The sequence below is a fragment of the Diuraphis noxia genome, unplaced genomic scaffold (assembly GCF_037042655.1).
Source record: "Diuraphis noxia isolate RWA-SAM2 unplaced genomic scaffold, SU_Dnox_SAM2 contig0002, whole genome shotgun sequence".
Lineage (NCBI taxonomy): Eukaryota > Metazoa > Arthropoda > Insecta > Hemiptera > Aphididae > Diuraphis > Diuraphis noxia.
Window position 1 is genome coordinate 8,778,760 of NW_028301712.1, and position 17,814 is coordinate 8,796,573.

The following is a 17,814-nucleotide window of genomic DNA, read 5'->3' on the forward strand; positions in this document are numbered from 1 at the left end:
TTTAAATTACGTCAAATTGAACGATGACGCGCTTCGTGCACGGCGGCAAGCAGGAAATTGGGTCCCCAGAGAACGAAACGGGACAAATCATGTACCGAGGTCGGTGGCTGTATTATAATAATAACATACACAGTCGCGTATAGTCCGTAGACGATAAACAGGACTACGAGAAAAAAGAATGGACGCCGGGCCTTTAGAGGGCACCGAAAATAAATAAATGAAAACAGAAATAAAGCAATTTATTACTCGCCATCGCAGTGTATATTGCAGTAATATATGCAAGGAGTACGCGTTTGGCTCAAACGCAAAAACGGTGTTTAAAACAGAAAAAAGTAATCCTTTCGGTACAACGACGACGGGAGGCTACGCCGTAAAATAACAATTAAATCTCTACGAGGGAAAAAAATATCCGTAAGATAACATAATATAAACCGTTGAAACGTGTATATTTATTTTATTGTGTTTGTTCGTTTGTTTTTCTTTTAATCGACGGACACAAACTCTGCGCGCCTTGAAAAATTTTAAAAAGAAAAGAAAAATAATAACATTTACCTATGCAGTAGATTATTAAAGCTATAGAATAATAATATGAAACAAAAAAACTTTATAAGATAATAATATATCTTGCTGTTGGTCTCTAAAACGACGGCGGAAATTTGGGCACTACTCAAATTAACATTTCTTCGAACGGCAGCGTGGACAGTATCTGATTGGCTACTCCCAAGACGAGCTCTTCGCAAAATTCTTCGATAAACGGTGTTAGTACGTCTAGCACGTCACGTCTGTTATTATCATAAAACATGTTAGCCGTTTCAGCTGAAACATAAACAACAACATTATTAATTTGTGTATCTTTAGTGGATAAAAAAGAAAACACAGCTGCGGATCATCCAAAAGTTACCTTTAATGCTTTATTACTTAGCAAATTGAGAATTATGAAAAAGCGTTTTCGTATAAGTATAATTAACAAAATATTGGAATAATTATATTGATTTCAACAGTTTTCAAAAAGTTTTTGTTTTAATTTATAACAAGTGTTCGTACAATATGCGGTTTCGATGGATCTCGATATTCTCATTAAGTCTTAAATTTATCACGATGGTTATAAATATAACATCTCAATTAGTATAATATCCTAATCACCTACACCTGACTTCTAAGAATAAAAATTGCTTATAATATAGTAAAGGATTGTTGAATCAGTGTTGTGGTTACACTTTTTTTTTATACACCGATCATTACCAGTTTGAAGCTTTACTTTGGGCACGACTTAAATACAAATTGGACATATTCAAATATTTTTATTAAAATACTTTTTTCTGAATTAAATATTAATTAAAATTGATATACGCTTGGAAAATAAAACCATTATGGAAAAAAATTTGTTGACATTATTGAACTTCGTCTAAGGTCACGAGTAACATACCAAAAACACTATTTTCCGGGTTTTTAGAATCGTCCACTAGTCGTCCTCTGGCGTCACCAATGAACCCTTTAAATTTTATCTCAACGAGTTTCAGGTAACTGTGACCACGCTGGTTTTTTGTACTCAGTTCCGCTTTTCCAGTCATGTTCACTTTAACGTCATCTGGAATACAGTACATTACATTTAAGACTCTACACATTTTTAGTTTAGGCGATTTCGGATCTTATCCTTTGTATCGCAACCGGGTTGAACACCGAACAAAGAAATTGTAGACGAGGAATGAGGATAATATATTTATTATATTATATCGTTTTAATATTATTTACGTACTGATGGTGCCGTTAAATTTGCCTTGCCCTTTCATGGGTATTGTTTTCATGAGCATGGCATCCATAACGTATAATGTGGTCACGTTCAAATCGGCAAACGCCATACTCACCGATCCCGACAAATCCGTTAGGTTCACACTAAAAAACGAATTTCGACGTCAACACAAAGTTTTTTTTTTTCAATATTGGCACCTACGCATTTTTTTGAATTTTAATTGGAAAATATATATTTTTCTCTATCATTATTTTTAACAATGAATATTCTACGTAAGTGCCTCTATTAAATAAATGCTAACATGGCAAACATCAATGCCTTACACCTCAGCAATTTTCTTGATTGTAATAATATATGTGTTATGTTCACATATTAATATAATAAATAACGATACAATTTTTACAGAAAACCCTCAACAGTCCACCATCATTACAGTAGTAATAATATAAAATAGACAGTATAAACTCTACTAACCAGATCGGCATAGTATATTGTCTGTTGAAACTTCCAAAAATAATATTATTAGGTATTTATAGGCATTGGAAAAATTAACCACACATTATATCCGACCCAATATTTCACCCCGTAATAATCATTATTGTATATTTTTTATAATTACATTACACAAACACATAATTATTGTATTTATTTCTAATATAATATATTATTAAATATTAATGCTGTAGTGGTTTACTGCAAAGTAGATAACCTCAACATTATTGCTTCTGCGTCTGAATCTCTATACATCATCATAAAACCCGATCTTATATTTTATTAATTATTTTGTACATTTTATAATTTATATGATACATTTTTATTTGTGATTTATCTTTGTACAGTTATATTAAAGTAGTTTATTAATCAATTATACGATTACAATAATTACTTTTTAACTCGTAAATAGTACGTACATAAATTATTTAAATCTAAAAAAAAACTTCAAATTCACCTGCGACTTACTTTAGTTTGGAAAATACTACGTTGTTCACTCCCATAATTGCTAATTGTGTCATGGTGGCCTTCACATCTAAAGAATCCGACCTCCTGTCTATACTCGTTTCCGGTATCAAGAAGGGCTCTAAAGGAGGTATTTTGAGTTTGGGAATGCCTAAAAAAAAAATAAAAACAAAGCAATAAAACCATATTTCAGGATCATGAAATATTGATGCAATTTTTATTGGTACTTTAAAGAATTCGTGCGTATTTTTTTGTCGTTTTTATTTTTTTAAATAAACCCTCAGTCGCGACGGTGCGTATATGCGTGTAGTGCGCCTCACCTCCGCGTAATGCCGTTCTAAATAACATCTTACTCTATATATTATGGCGTATTATATACATATAGGTATAAGTCGGAACTCCAGTAAAAATTCAACGGATTATTCATAAACGAAAAACGAAAAAAAATACCATCAACTACAGCAATGGCATTAGTATTAGCTCGCGAGTAACATATTCGATTTTAAAATGCATATAGCACTAATGCATTAACTATATTGTAGTTTATACCGACCTTATATATAGATAATGTTGTTTTAATATAAAACGATAAACGTACCTTCGCCCATCTTGGGCTTGAGTGCTTCCCACGCGTTGAGAATGCATTGGTTTAAATCGTTGGAATCTCTCTTGCAAGGTGACACATAACTAGCTGAAACAATAATATTATTTTGATTTTATCATCAACCAGCGAAAACTGGAATGAAAACGTGTAAGCAGGTGTTTCCTTTATGTTTGTTTTTTAAGGATTATTCCATATCGTTTTTACAATTTTCTAACTTTGTGACAACATCATCGTATTCGTTGAACTTACGAATTTTTCCAGAAGACACGGCGTGCTCGGCCGCCAAGAGCGACACCATTAACGAGAAAATTGGTAACCACCACGCCATTTTCCATGTGATCGATCAACGCGATGTCCATCGAATATCGTAGCGGCACAATAAAGCTATACTACCTCCCACGGACACAATCGGTAGTCCTTATATATGGTTCCAGCATTATTGTTTTCAGCGACTGTCAGACGTGATAATTCGGCTCTACTTATAAAAACTAACTAATAGGTATGATAATAATTGTCACCACTCGTACCTCCGTGTGTTAATAAGTTCATTGGCACTGCGGAGTCGGTTTGGGCGCAGTGTCTTGTGACAATATTATTACTGTGTATTAGGTACCTCTACCTACAATAATTATGTCATAATAATATTTAACATAATATGTTCTACCTGTATTATTGTATAGTAAGTCTTATTTTTTTATTGGTCTAATAATAACAACTCGGTAGCAATAAGTCATATACCAATCATCGTAATTGTTATATTGTGCGATCATATTATATTATCAATATTATCGTTCGTCGATGGGTCCCGTGCAATTAAAACTTACAATAACATATTATATTTTACGAAAATTTCTTATGATAAATACTCTACGAGTATAATATGCATTGTACATCACCTATAGGCTATATATCCTTATAGGCTATTAAGTGAACATCGCTGTATCGGAATTACACGTCGAGCTTAGTAAAGTTTTAGTAAAATACCTATCGGCATTGTACGCCTCGTGTGCTGGATGATCGATAATTGCCATGTTATTAATATTAATAATATCATTATCGTCATCATTATGGTTTGCCCATGTCTTATCGCAGTGAATGCACAACGCAGATAAGCTCGTGAGATTAACCGTAACTTGATATTTAACTCCGGAATTAAGGTTGCGCCAAGTATAATAATATAATAATACGTTGGTTTGTTTACATAAATGTAATAGCATTAAATAACCATAGTATAATAGTTGAAAATATCGTTATTATTTTCTTTTACAGTAATAACTGAATTATATATTTTGTAGAAGTAATAATTAATAACCCATAACTGAATAATTTAATTCTATTTTTATTTTTTTTATTACAATTTACTAATAGGTATAATTATGATTGTCACATATTTAAAAAAATTTATTTTAGCAGTTTTATGGTGTGGTATCATATATTATTAAATAATAAATATTAACCCAATTTAAATTTAAGTGTCCACCATAATCAAAAATATTATTAATTTGTAATTTTTTTTAAAATATTTTCACAATTAAATTTTATAATTATTTTATGATATACGCCAATCAAACAAAATGTTATTGAAAAATTAGATTTTGATAGTCCATCAAAATATTTATTATATTTCGTATTTTAAATTCAACATTTTTAATGTTGTTCAATTGTTTGTTAAAACTCAGGTTTTCAATTTAAATCTTAAACAATGAATTCTTCTCCAAAAAAAAGTTATTAAGAAAAATCCTAAAAAGATATTATTTTCATTTCTTAGGAGTTTTGTTTTGACAACATAATAGAGTTCTTACAGTAAATCCATTTAATGTATTTTTTTTTCTTGGTAGTGTTTCATTTTTTTTTTTTTGTTTTTTTTTTACCTATTTTCAGTTTGTTTTTAAGGGAAGTCGTACGAAATTAAATTGAGAATCTCCATTTATACTATTCAGTTTTTTGAGCACCTACTTTTGCACTATTTGATTACTACGACTTACGGAGACTATAATATACTTCGAAAAATCCCTTTTATGTAGGTAATACTTTTTCTTTTATAACTAATTCTCTTATAAAATCCAATTTTTTATAAAATAATATTTTCAGATACAACATTTGATTATAATACGTTTTTACTACAGTGTCATTAATCATATAGGTAATTTGTATTTTCAGTATAGCCAAGTATAAAGTTATACCAAGTATAGAGTTGTTATTTTTTGATTAGAATTAGATTTAAGAAAAATATTTACAATAAATATTCTATAAAAGTTTATCAACAAGTTATGTTCAGAACATGGTTTTACATACCTATTTGAATTGTAAGTCCATTGGCACCATTTCATATTTTCTATAAGATCTCTAATATCCTAACTAATATTAATACTTATTTTATATAAATTATAGTGAGTAGTTAGTTTAAAATTAAAGCTAACTATAATTATTTTAATGTAACTTATATTTAATTAAGTATGAAAAACAGATAACTAAATATATGATGTAAATGCGTACAAAAATGATAAGATGTATTCATTAGGTTACTTGGTTTGAATATAATATGTCACTCTTTTTCTAGTTGATGAAATGAAAATTAGAAATATTTTACCCACTTTCTCCCCTATCTGATAATGGACTCTAGGTATAAGTACAGCTGTAACCTATCTATGATAATAGATAAGATAGTTAGTAATTTGTAATTTTAATTATAATTACATAACCTATTATACCCGTTCATAACAGTATGTGCTCTATACATTTACAAAACTAAAATTCCTAAATATTTTAAGGAAATCAAGTTTTATAGTCAACTAAGCTTGTGATATATTATATTATAATAATATTCTCTCTTCAGAAACAAGTTCATGCCCGAGTTTAAGAAGTTAATTTACTTAGTATAAATATATATATATCTGTTTTATTTATCGATGGTATTCAGCCAAAGCGTAGAGCACAGTTTTTTTTTTTTTTGAGCATATTTTTGAAGTATCTAAGTACATTGGATTTGGTATATACCTATACATTGATTTTTCATAGCATCGTTATTATATGGTTATGAATTAAGATATATTTTAGATACAAAAACTGCAGCTAGTCGTTGGTGTCGCACTATACCATGTTATACTATTATGTATTGATATCGATTGGATAAATGCTACTGTACTCAACGACACCTGCAACGGCTGCAACATATAATGGTATCATGCAACTGATGGTAACATTTACCGCAGGCCGCGCAGTAATATTATTTTCATGTTCCGTTGAAACAAAATAATAATAATAATAATAATAATATTTTTTCCTTATTATAAATAATTTATCACTGTTTATGTTTTGAAAATGTTCATAATAATCAAATACTTTATACCTAATATAATAAACGGATAGGTGAATTGCAGCAGTGAATATAAACCAACTATTTTATAAAAAATAAGTACTTATTATTAAAATATATTTATAGATGCATAACATAATTATATCAACTACTTATACGTAGTTTTTCAATACTCATTAGATTTTTTTTCTTTCTTCCTTTGCTTGTGTTTAAAATATTACGACGGATATACAATGTGTTTGCCTAATAACCTCACAAGAAATTTTCTAGGTGAATGATCTTCATTATATTCCGAATTTTTCCATTGTATAAAAGGTTGTTAAAATACACGTCATAATTATATAACACATTTATTTTTAAGTTTTTAGCCATTTTTATCTGCACATACGCAATAAAATAAAGGCTAATCAACAAATCATACATTTTGAGACTGGATTTGGATTGTATTATTTTTTTCTGACCAACTTTAACTTGTGACGTTTTTATTTTAGACATTCAAAATAGACGTGTTTAGAACGGTTTAAAGTTTACACGAATTACGTAGTTCGCATTTTTTTTTTTTTACCCATATATACGATTGCACATTTCCATGTGATTTCATGTAATTCGTATAACTATATATTAGACCAACGTGAAAAAATCAAATTTAAAGGTAGGTTTAAAAAACTGAAGAAGTCAAAGTTGCTAAATTATTATAATAATCATCAGAAATGCATATTTTTTTCCTATTATCCATACAGTTGAATTTTAAATTTAATCCCCACACTAATGGATTGATTTTTCATTTACGAATATATAAGTTTAAAATTCTAACTCTCATCTAGTCAAATCTCTAAGCTACTTATACGTTAAGAGCTTTGGAATTAAAAACTTGTTGAAAATTATTTTTACATTAAAGTTTGTATAGTATAGTTTTAAATTGTTTGCCATATTATGTTTTTATATATTTAATATTTAATACAGATATGTAAAAATTAGATCTGTATTTGTATTTTTTTATTTAACATTTTATACCTAGTTGTGTAAATTTATGGTAAAATATATGGATAATACCTAACCCCAATTAAATGTTGAAAATCAATGAAGTATTATGTATAATCTATACTGGTTGGCTTTATGTGTCATTATAATAATTATTATTACTTTTAGTTGTTTCCATTAGTCGAGTTTTAGTATCAATACAAAACTATCAAAACTATCAAAATGAAATATTATTTTATACAATTGATTGATTTATTAACTTCATTTATTAGTAATTAACGAATGCAACAATATTATTACATTATTTTAATGTTGAAACTGTAATAATATAATACAATTTATCTATCAAAATATCAATAGGTAGTTATACAATTTTCTGCGAATTATCTTCAAAGGTTTGAACTATTCAAAACGTAAATTATAATAGACTATCTATATTCTATAATATATAGTGATTATATATATATATATATCGTTTTATATAGTGATGAAACAACATTTTCTCTACTATCTACACTAACATCAAATACGTTGTCGCTGTTAATTTACACAATAAACTATAGAACTATATTATAATCTTAACGGAACATTATATTAAGCCCTTTATATTATTATGTACCTACCAACTACTCAACAATATATTGTGTATATTTATTAACGGTGAATTATGTAATCTGTAATAACATGTAAATATATATTTGTGAATCACTCCCAGTGGTCCCCATCGAGATAATAATATAAATATATTATAGTAACAAAAAAAAATCGTGTCATACATCTAACAGCTTTACTATAAGTATAACCAACTTATTCAATCCCGGTCGAATTGTACACACGCGATTTCAAAAACTAGAATTATTTAATAGGTTATTGTTTAATGTAGTACCTACACTGATAGTATACATAGAAATCATGATAAAGGTTAAAAAAATGTATTACGCTAAAAGGCATTATTTCTGTTGTTTTCAATTAAATTGCCAAGTAAATTTCTTTTTTTTCAGTTGTCGAATGTGTTACAATTAGTTTTTGTTGCGTTGAATGGGTTTCTTTCCACAACTATATGTCAACCTTAAAGTTTAAACTGATAAATTAAAAGACGAGTTTTATTGTATTTTATTTTCTAACATAGCTAAGAGACGTTGTTTATCGATTAAAAGCATATTGTACGTATTATAAGGTTTTGTAATTATAAGCACTGTGCCCAATGGACCGGAATTGGTACGATGCGCAGTAAATTCCAAAATTTCACAAAAATCCACTAAAACGCTTAATGGTTATAATAACATGATTTATCGTCTGACTGGGTCTGTTATGTTATTTATGACGGTCCTGTTATTAAGCCATGTTCTCGAAGTTTGCTCCATGAAAACTATGTAAATAAACCGTACACGAGAGTAAGTTATCAAAATGTAGAAGACATGTATGATGCCTACACTTATATGATAGCTGTGTGTATATCAGTAGGTAGGTATCACGTAGTAAACGCAGTTTTTAGTTGTTGTGTTTCGATGAATCTTTTTAATCTCATTTGAATTTGTGCAGATTTGGCGTTTATTGCATCCAAATCTCGTTTACTTCATTATGTTAAACAATAAATACAAATTTATTATATAATTTATTAATAATATATTATAGTATAATCTAATAAAGAATTTACGTATACATATTAAATATTAATGTATTATATTATTGTGTTGTAATATTCTAAAATGCGTTTGTTGTTTCAGAGTGTTATTTGACTAGATTATAGAACGCGCACATTATTGAGAGCAACAGTAAGTAGTTTGCGCGTTAACGCCCGGAAAATAAGATGCTCGTCTTGGAATTAATGATGTTGACTTAGCCGAGATATTTAGAAACGCGACCAACATTACTTAAACGTACGACAAACTGCCCATCGCCCTTTTATCGTTTATAATACCTAATATGTGTATGTGTTCGTATTTTAGTTTTTGTGTGAACTGATTGAGTGAACTTAAAAGAATCATATGTTCAAACATTTCAGTTTTTAAATCCTTATGCCATTTAAAGAATGTTCTGTGGTGATACAACCTTTCTTATTTTACATAATAACTATACTCTTTTTTAAAACTGTTTAAAGAGATTTTTTTGAAAATGTTTGTATGTACCTACATTTAAATCCAAATTCAAGTGAATAGTTTCCGAGTTTCTTAAATGTATATACTAAGAAATAAAGATAATAGTCCTTAATAATAAGGTATTTAGGTACAATACAAAATTAATTTCGGTAATCCATAATAATATACTAATTATATTATCCCAAACTATTATTATCATAAATACGAACACAAAATTAAATAAATAAAAAATATTACCTATGTATTTTAATTTATATTTGTAGACTTCATTTGAAAAAAAAAAATTGTATGTATGTACAGAACACTCCTTAATTTGTATGAAAAAACGTGTTTTTAAATATGGTCCTTAATTAGGTATACTTGAAAATTCCAAAATTCAGAATTTTAATTAATGTATTACCTTTTGAAGGAAAAATGATAACAAGAATGTTTGAAAAATCACTTTTTAATATTTATTCTGTAGGTTGACAAAGACTAACAGTTCATGTATCTTAGCCAGTTTCGTATTTATAGTAGGAATGATAAAGTTTCGGGATTCAATCTCTCTCCTTGAGTCAAGTTCATATTTTATACATATAAATAATAAATTTTAATAAAGTAATAATATGGTTTTTTATTATTCTAACTGTTATAAATCTTTCTCTTTGAAAACTTCTGAATACTCTACTGAATAAATATAATTGCTACTTATTAGTTATTATTGATTTAAACGACAGTTTGTATTTATGATACAAGTCATCTGTGAACTGCTGTTTTCAGTAAATACTGTATTATTATTACTCATTATCCTTAATACTTTCACATAATGTTGATTTCGTTGTACGACGGGGTGAATTGAGATAAAAAATAATTATTTCGAAAAATTTAAGAAAGGAATAATTATAATGTTATGTATATACATTGATGGAATTCATTTAATCGTGAAGTAAAGCTATTACCTACTTTACGGAGTGTACTATAAAAGGTCTTGAAAACTTTAAAAAGTATTCAACAGCCGTTGTTAGCGTAACCAACAACGGATTCCCACTGGGTAGGAATGTATAAGTTTTTATTCTGCTACCGCATTTTTCAGCGCTGCGAGTATAAAAAATATTACGAATAAAGCTGTTTCTATTTATAAGCCAAAGATCTGAAGAAAATAATTAACAAACGTAAAAATGTTATTAACTTGTTGCAAAAAAAGAGTTTAATGTATTTTTTTTTTACATTATTATTATTATTTACCGCTAAGAAACTGTAAAATATAGTATATTATATTATTATATATAATAATTTAAAGTATTTTAAAAGATTGAAATCTGCATTATTAAAAAAAGGTGAGTAAGTCGTGGATATCGCTCTGCTGTTCAGTAGGTTGCAAGTGGGTTACTGTAATGGATGGAATTAAATTTGAATCCAATGATATTATATCATTGTATACGAAAAACGATTCTGAGCGAAGACGGTTTATCTGTCTAGGATATATTATAGATTATCAAACATTTTCAAATCTTTGATTTAAAAGGAAAATTTTCTATGAATTTCTAGTTAGAAATAATTTGCGAATTTTCGTGATTTTCGTGATTTTTACATATGTTGTCAAAATTCAAACTTTGAATGCTTATAAAAAAAAATTGTGACTATGAATTTCTTTTATTTTTCAACTGCTATTGTAACAATATGTTAAGTGCCTTGTATTAAATTTTCAAGCTTTTCTGCCTAACAAATACATTTTTATCAATATTAATTTTAAAAAAACTAATAATAATCGAAAATTTCAAATGCCTATGAGTAGTTCAACTTAAGTCGAAAATTTTTGAAAATTGCATGGTGGATAGAATATACTTATATAAACATTCGGTGAAAATTTCATGTATCTATGGTCATTTGTTTTAAAATTACATAAAAAACCAAAATCGATTTTGTCGAAAAATGAGTGTGCGTAAAATTTCCCGTTTTTCCCTTAATTTTTAGTTTGTTTTTCTCGATTATTTAGGAAAGTATTAAGAACTTTTCACTTTTGACCCCCCAAAGTACCAACTAGATTCACTTTCTGATCGAACTAGGTACTGAAGTCAAAAATCGAAGCACTTTTACTGCCCCAAAACGTTAGTGTCCGTCATAGACACAAAAAAAAAAAAAAACACATCATTATAAAATCAATACATTCATCGCTCTGCTCAGAATCTAAAATAACATGTTTTTGACTTCTAAAAATAAAATCTCAAACCTCACACCGATAATCAGTGATTTCAAAGAAAATAATACATATACCAAGGTGGATTGATATATATATATATATATATATATATATCAATCCACCTTGACATATACTTCAGTGTTTTAATTATGAGAATTGTAATAGTGTTATAAAGTATAATAGTCCTGGCATTCATTTTTCTATTGACATTATAATATCTTACACAAAAAAAACCACTACACTATGAGCTACCCCTATTATATCTTTGAAATACATCATTTTCTCGTAATAGATGAATGAATTTAAATTTTAAATCAATTATTTTTGAAAACACTTTTCAGTTCAGTAAGAATATCCTAAAAGATTTATTTTAGTCTGAAACTAAATTAATATACTTATTTTTTAGGTTATTTTGAAAAATTAACCTTATTATTTTTTAGTAAATATAATCTTAAGTTAAAAAACACACAATCAAGTTTTAATTTTAAAATTTTATATTAATGTAATTAATTGAATGATTATTATTCATTACATTAAAAATCAGAAAATACTCGAAACATATATTTTTAAAGTTTCAAAATATAATTAGGACAAAATAAAAATAAATTTCAACAATATTTTTAGTATCTACCTAGTTATAAATTTAGTTTCAAAGTGTTAGTTTAATATTATATAAACTAACATATAATGACTAAGGTCACGTCAGAACATTTCAAAATTAAACCATTCATTTTCAAAAGATTTTGAGTTTTATCTGTTTTTAATATTTTTTTCTAATGAAACAATTTTCTCAAAAAATTTTTGCTCTATAAAAAAAAAAAAAATGATTATATTGGTTTTAAATGTATATAATTAAATATTACGATTTTTGGTTATTATACATCCAACATAGGAATTAATCTATGATTGTTATTTGTAGATATTCTATTTGAAACAAGGACTGAAATATTTGTTATAAATAATGTTTAATTTTTATGAAAGTTTTTAATTATAATTTCGTTTTATTGTGTGGTTTTTAATGTTTACACATGGATGTTAAAAAGTTTACATCTATTGTGTGGTGACTATAACGAAGTCAAAATAAAATAAAATAATATTAAAATTTTATAACGCATTCGCTATAAGTTGCATATCATAATATTGATTAATTTAATGGACAACTCATGGGTCACTTTAAATTATATTTACAGCAACATTAACTCGTTTAATATTTAGTGATTGACGATTGTTTATAATATTTTATAAGTAAGTACTGATTTGATGCGTATCTAAATATTATATACTTTGCCTATAATAGGTAGTTATTATCCATAATATAATAAAATATATGTTTCGATATAAATTCGACATATAAACAATTTTATTTGGAATTTCTAGACTTGTAACATATACATTTCATAAATATATAGATAAACTTTTAAGTTTTAATAGTTTTGCTGCGTTATTATACCTACATAATATATATTCTAATATGCCGTGGCTTACAGCTATTATAGCTATAATAACTACAAGATATAATGTGTTATTTTTACTAACATCACACATATATATTATAGTCTTAATAACTGTTTGAGCTGTAAATGTTTTAACGATACCTACATTATATCATTATAAGCTATGTAATAACAATAATAATGACGTGAGCGCAATAATTTATAGTTGTTTATATTATTATAATGATAAAAAAAGAATAAATTCTCACATAACCCAAAGTCGACTTGGTAGCAGTGGCGTATTTACGTGAGTGATATGGAGGATAGATCCTCCCTTGGCCCATGATTGTCTCTTATTTTTTACTTACTTATAATATTGTGATGTCGATGTGAACTACCCCTCCCTTTGGGGAAGTTAAATGTTTTCTAACGTTTATCCCCCTCCCCTTGACAAAATCCTAAATACGCCACTGCTTATTGATGGTAAGTTATCATAATATATATTGTTTTCATTTTTTCACAATGATAACTGTTGGTGGTGGTTATTAATCAGGGCCCGAAGAGTATAAAATAATACTACAATACTTTAATATAAAAATATAATATAATACGGTCATCTGCAGTGACCACGCACAGTGCAGTGTCATGCATTTTATTACTATTGTATACAGCGGGTTTAATGCGTTTCGGAAACATTATTTAATTTAAAGAGCGATTTCATTCGTCCGCTGCGAATTTCACGTCATTTGTCTGTTTACCGAGAGATATTTTTTTTCGTTCATGATAAATATAGCGTCTCAATTCAATGCGTTCATTTCGTATGCTAATGCACGGGATATCACTCTTATCCCGCAATCCGTCTCGACGTTTTCTCGCGGAATGTCGTCGGGACGGCAGGGTTTACATATACAGGATTCGTATATATACAGTCGCGACGAGGTTACTCGCCTGTAGATAGAGTGAACAATTTCGGGAAAAAAACATTTCTCTTTCCCACCCCAAAACTCCGCCCCGATGTTCCGGACACTCGTCGTCCGAGTGACGGGCGGACGGACGCGCTTTCACAGACGGAGTTCAGGTAAGAACGTTTTTCCTTTGACTTCGGGTTGACAGTGCATCGCAGGAAGTGCGCTAGGAACTTTAAATGGGACGGTGAAGGGAATGACGGACGGCTGTTGTGCGTAGGTCTATACAGTTTTCTCTCTGTTTGCACGTTTTGAACGGAAAACCAAGAAGTCGCCCGGGGACGAAATTATGACAATATTACTGTGATTTCAATGACGCGCTCAGACACAATAATATGTCGTATTCATAGGTATATTTGCGGGCAACCGGATACCATATTATACCGTACGGTCGCTGCCACTGTCTTTTGCCCCCTAGGACAATCCTTTTGATGTATGTGAAAACGCCTACTTTAGGGGTAGCGTTCACTTTATCGGCATCGCACGGATCGTACGCGGTACACACCTATGTTTATACGGTCGAAAGTTTGACAGCATAGAGACGAAGGATCAAAAGTTTCCGACTGAATTATATACAAATGTCGACGTCATCGGAGGAATCAAAACAATAAACTCCGGTGCAGTTATACTGGAATTCAGAAGGCGAATGCGGAATGAATAACAAATAGATAACGTCCGTCGGTACACGACAGCTGCTTTCGACTGTTATTATTTTGCGACAGAATTCGAGAATATAACGAAGGTAGCAGGTACATGTCATTAAAATGTCATTATACAATCAAGTGATTAAAACTTATGTTGAATAATATATCAAAATATTATATAATAATATACTTTCCGTAACAAATATTTAACTTTTTGTTAAACAGTATGAATTCAAATAGTGTTTTCAGATGACATACTATCGAACACACACGGAATTATTTAAGAACGAATTGACAAATAATCGTATAAATATTTTAATGTTTTATTAAATACTACGAATTCGAACTTGTGGTTGAATTATTTGGTAGGTACCAATTACTTTAGCTTATTTAGTAATACTATACAGTCTAATCTAGTGGCACACAAATGTATTTTTAGTGCATAATATATTATGTAGTTGAAAAAATTACCCAACCACTCGTCCAATATTTTAATTTAAAAAAGTATTATTGCTGCACTCCACGTTTATACTCAATTTCTCAGTTATATATACACTTATTAATCACTATAGTTTTCGAAAATTAGTTATTATAGATTATAGTTTATATTATGAATTTATAAACTTCTCTGGGACACCAGTAATTTACTCTCCAAAAGCATATTATGTAGTTTTAGTACTTGCTAACCTGTCTGGGCGCCATCACTGGTATATAATAATGTTTTGTAGTAATGTTTGTTTTTTTTTATATGGTTAAATATATATTACCCAAGAATTATATGACGACACGATTGAAATAATTATATTTGCTAAAAATAATTGTCTTTTTTTTTCAAACTGCCAAACACGGACAACAGTTGATGACATAAAAATTCCTAATTTCTCGTTGATGGTTGCCTTAACAAAGGCGGATATTAGTTTTAATGAAAAAAAAAAAATAGCATATTATATGGTTTACGATCACATTTACCGTAAAATATCGGTTTAGAATGAAATGGGTCGTAACCGCGATATTAAAAACTTATTTAGCTAGTGGCGAGTAATAACGACGGTAAAGCTTAGTGCGTTTATATTATATTATATATTTATACTTTACAGCATGCGTATAATTATTACGGCCGAAAATATTATAATATTGTATTTTTCGACGTTCGTAAATGTCTACGTTATTGCATTATACTCTATACCTAGCTATAGCTGTATAATACGGTATTCGGTATTTTTACGACAAGGCAAAGCTGTAATTTAATTCGTGTATGAGACGTTTGCAGGGTTCAGTTTAGAGCAGCGCGTTAAAACACAATATTTTTTTGGCATTTTGACTTGCAAATATTATCATTACTAATACACTATATCATAGTATGTTATTGTTATAATATAATATTACATTTTACCTCCGTTTGTGTAAAACAACTTTAGTGGTGTTACATTTTTAAACCCTTAGAAACGCAGTCGTTTTACATTAAATAATGCTCAGCGACCAAGACGACGCATATTATATTACTATTAATGCGCATAATACGAAAAGTCGAAAACTAGAACAATCATAATACATGTGCACCGGGCATCCCTATCTCTATCACGTAGACGTCGCCGCGAAACTTTTAAGACCACGTGTTATATTATTAACGCGGTGACGGAAAATGGTTAACGAATTACACGCGGATCTCCCGCACTATATATAGGCGTGGTGTTTACGAATCGTATGAACAGACGTACAACTGTGTGTCTCTATAATACCTAAACTGTCAAAGGAAATGTGCAAACATATACTTTGCGGTTAAACAATTAAGTTCTTATTGACTTGTGGTCAGTGGCCGTGACGTCGTGTCAGTGTCGTAGCCGCCGCGCCGATCAGATGCGGTATTCAATTAGTTCTATGGGCAGGTAAGCGTACGACCATAGACCTTTTACTAATAGACCGGCCCATATCCGATACCAAGTATATTGATAGCCGCATACCGACATGGCGCAGTAATGCAGCCCGCCGTATAGTATACAGAACGTCCGGCGAGGATTTACCCATTGCGATATCTCTTGAGGTAATAAAAAATGTGTCATAAATCTGTTTTTTTTTTTTTTTATTAGGTCCACATAAATAATGGCTACTTGTATTTTATTTTATTTTTAAACAAAAAGTTTAAAAACATTTTTTTAAGTTTTTAATTTTTGAAAAAAGTACAACTAACTTATAGAGTTTATTTTCCTGAAAATGTTGATAGATCAACATTTTATTTTCATTAAATTCATGATTTTTAATATTTTTTTTAGTTTATGGACAAAATGGCTAACCAAAGTTTAAAATTTTTTTTAATATAGGTAATTTAATTATAAAAGACACTTGCACTATAATTTTTTTTATCCATTTCTATACCGAAAATAAACAAAAATTAAAAATGAATAAAAAAGATTTTCGAAATATTCAATATAGTCAATTTGTATATCTTATTTTGAGAAAAATGTATACCTATGATAAAAAATTGTTTTCAAGTCAGATGGCTGATTTTTTATAATTTTTTTAGATATCAATATTCTTGTTATAAATAACTTACGACCGCTTATCTTAGAAACATAATAATGGTAAACTTGATTAAACTTTTTTATCATTTACATTTTTCTCAAAATAAGATTTACAATTCGGCTATGTTCAATGTTTCGGAATTTTTTTTATCAATTAGTATCAGTAATTTATTTTCGTTGTATTACAAATAAAAAATTGACAAAAAAATGTAGCACAAGACGTGTCCATGCATTATATTAAATTTTTTTTTTAAATATTGATTAGAACAAAAGTTATTTTATTTGTCAGAATGTCAGATCTCCGTAGGACATTTTGTATATGTGATAAATTTCACCGTATCAGAGTAACTGAGTTACAAAAAAGCGC

General features: G+C 28.7%; 1 protein-coding gene across 2 annotated transcripts; it reads right to left on the reverse strand.

Annotated features, from left to right (window-relative positions):
* Window positions 1–218: 218 nt before the first annotated feature.
* On the reverse strand, window positions 219–3,777 carry LOC107169513 (circadian clock-controlled protein daywake-like). 2 transcript variants are annotated; one of them, XM_089220002.1, is made up of 6 exons: window positions 3,561–3,777; window positions 3,306–3,394; window positions 2,711–2,858; window positions 1,757–1,893; window positions 1,427–1,588; window positions 219–816 (listed from the first exon to the last, which is right to left on the reverse strand). In XM_089220002.1, exons 1-6 carry the CDS (start codon window positions 3,668–3,670, stop codon window positions 668–670), a joined length of 795 nt encoding a protein of 264 aa, XP_089076128.1. In that variant the 5' UTR covers window positions 3,671–3,777; the 3' UTR covers window positions 219–667. The 2 variants fall into 2 exon arrangements, with proteins under 2 accessions (XP_089076128.1, XP_089076129.1); XM_089220003.1 differs by having other exon boundaries at window positions 3,306–3,398; window positions 3,561–3,769.
* Window positions 3,778–17,814: the final 14,037 nt, after the last annotated feature.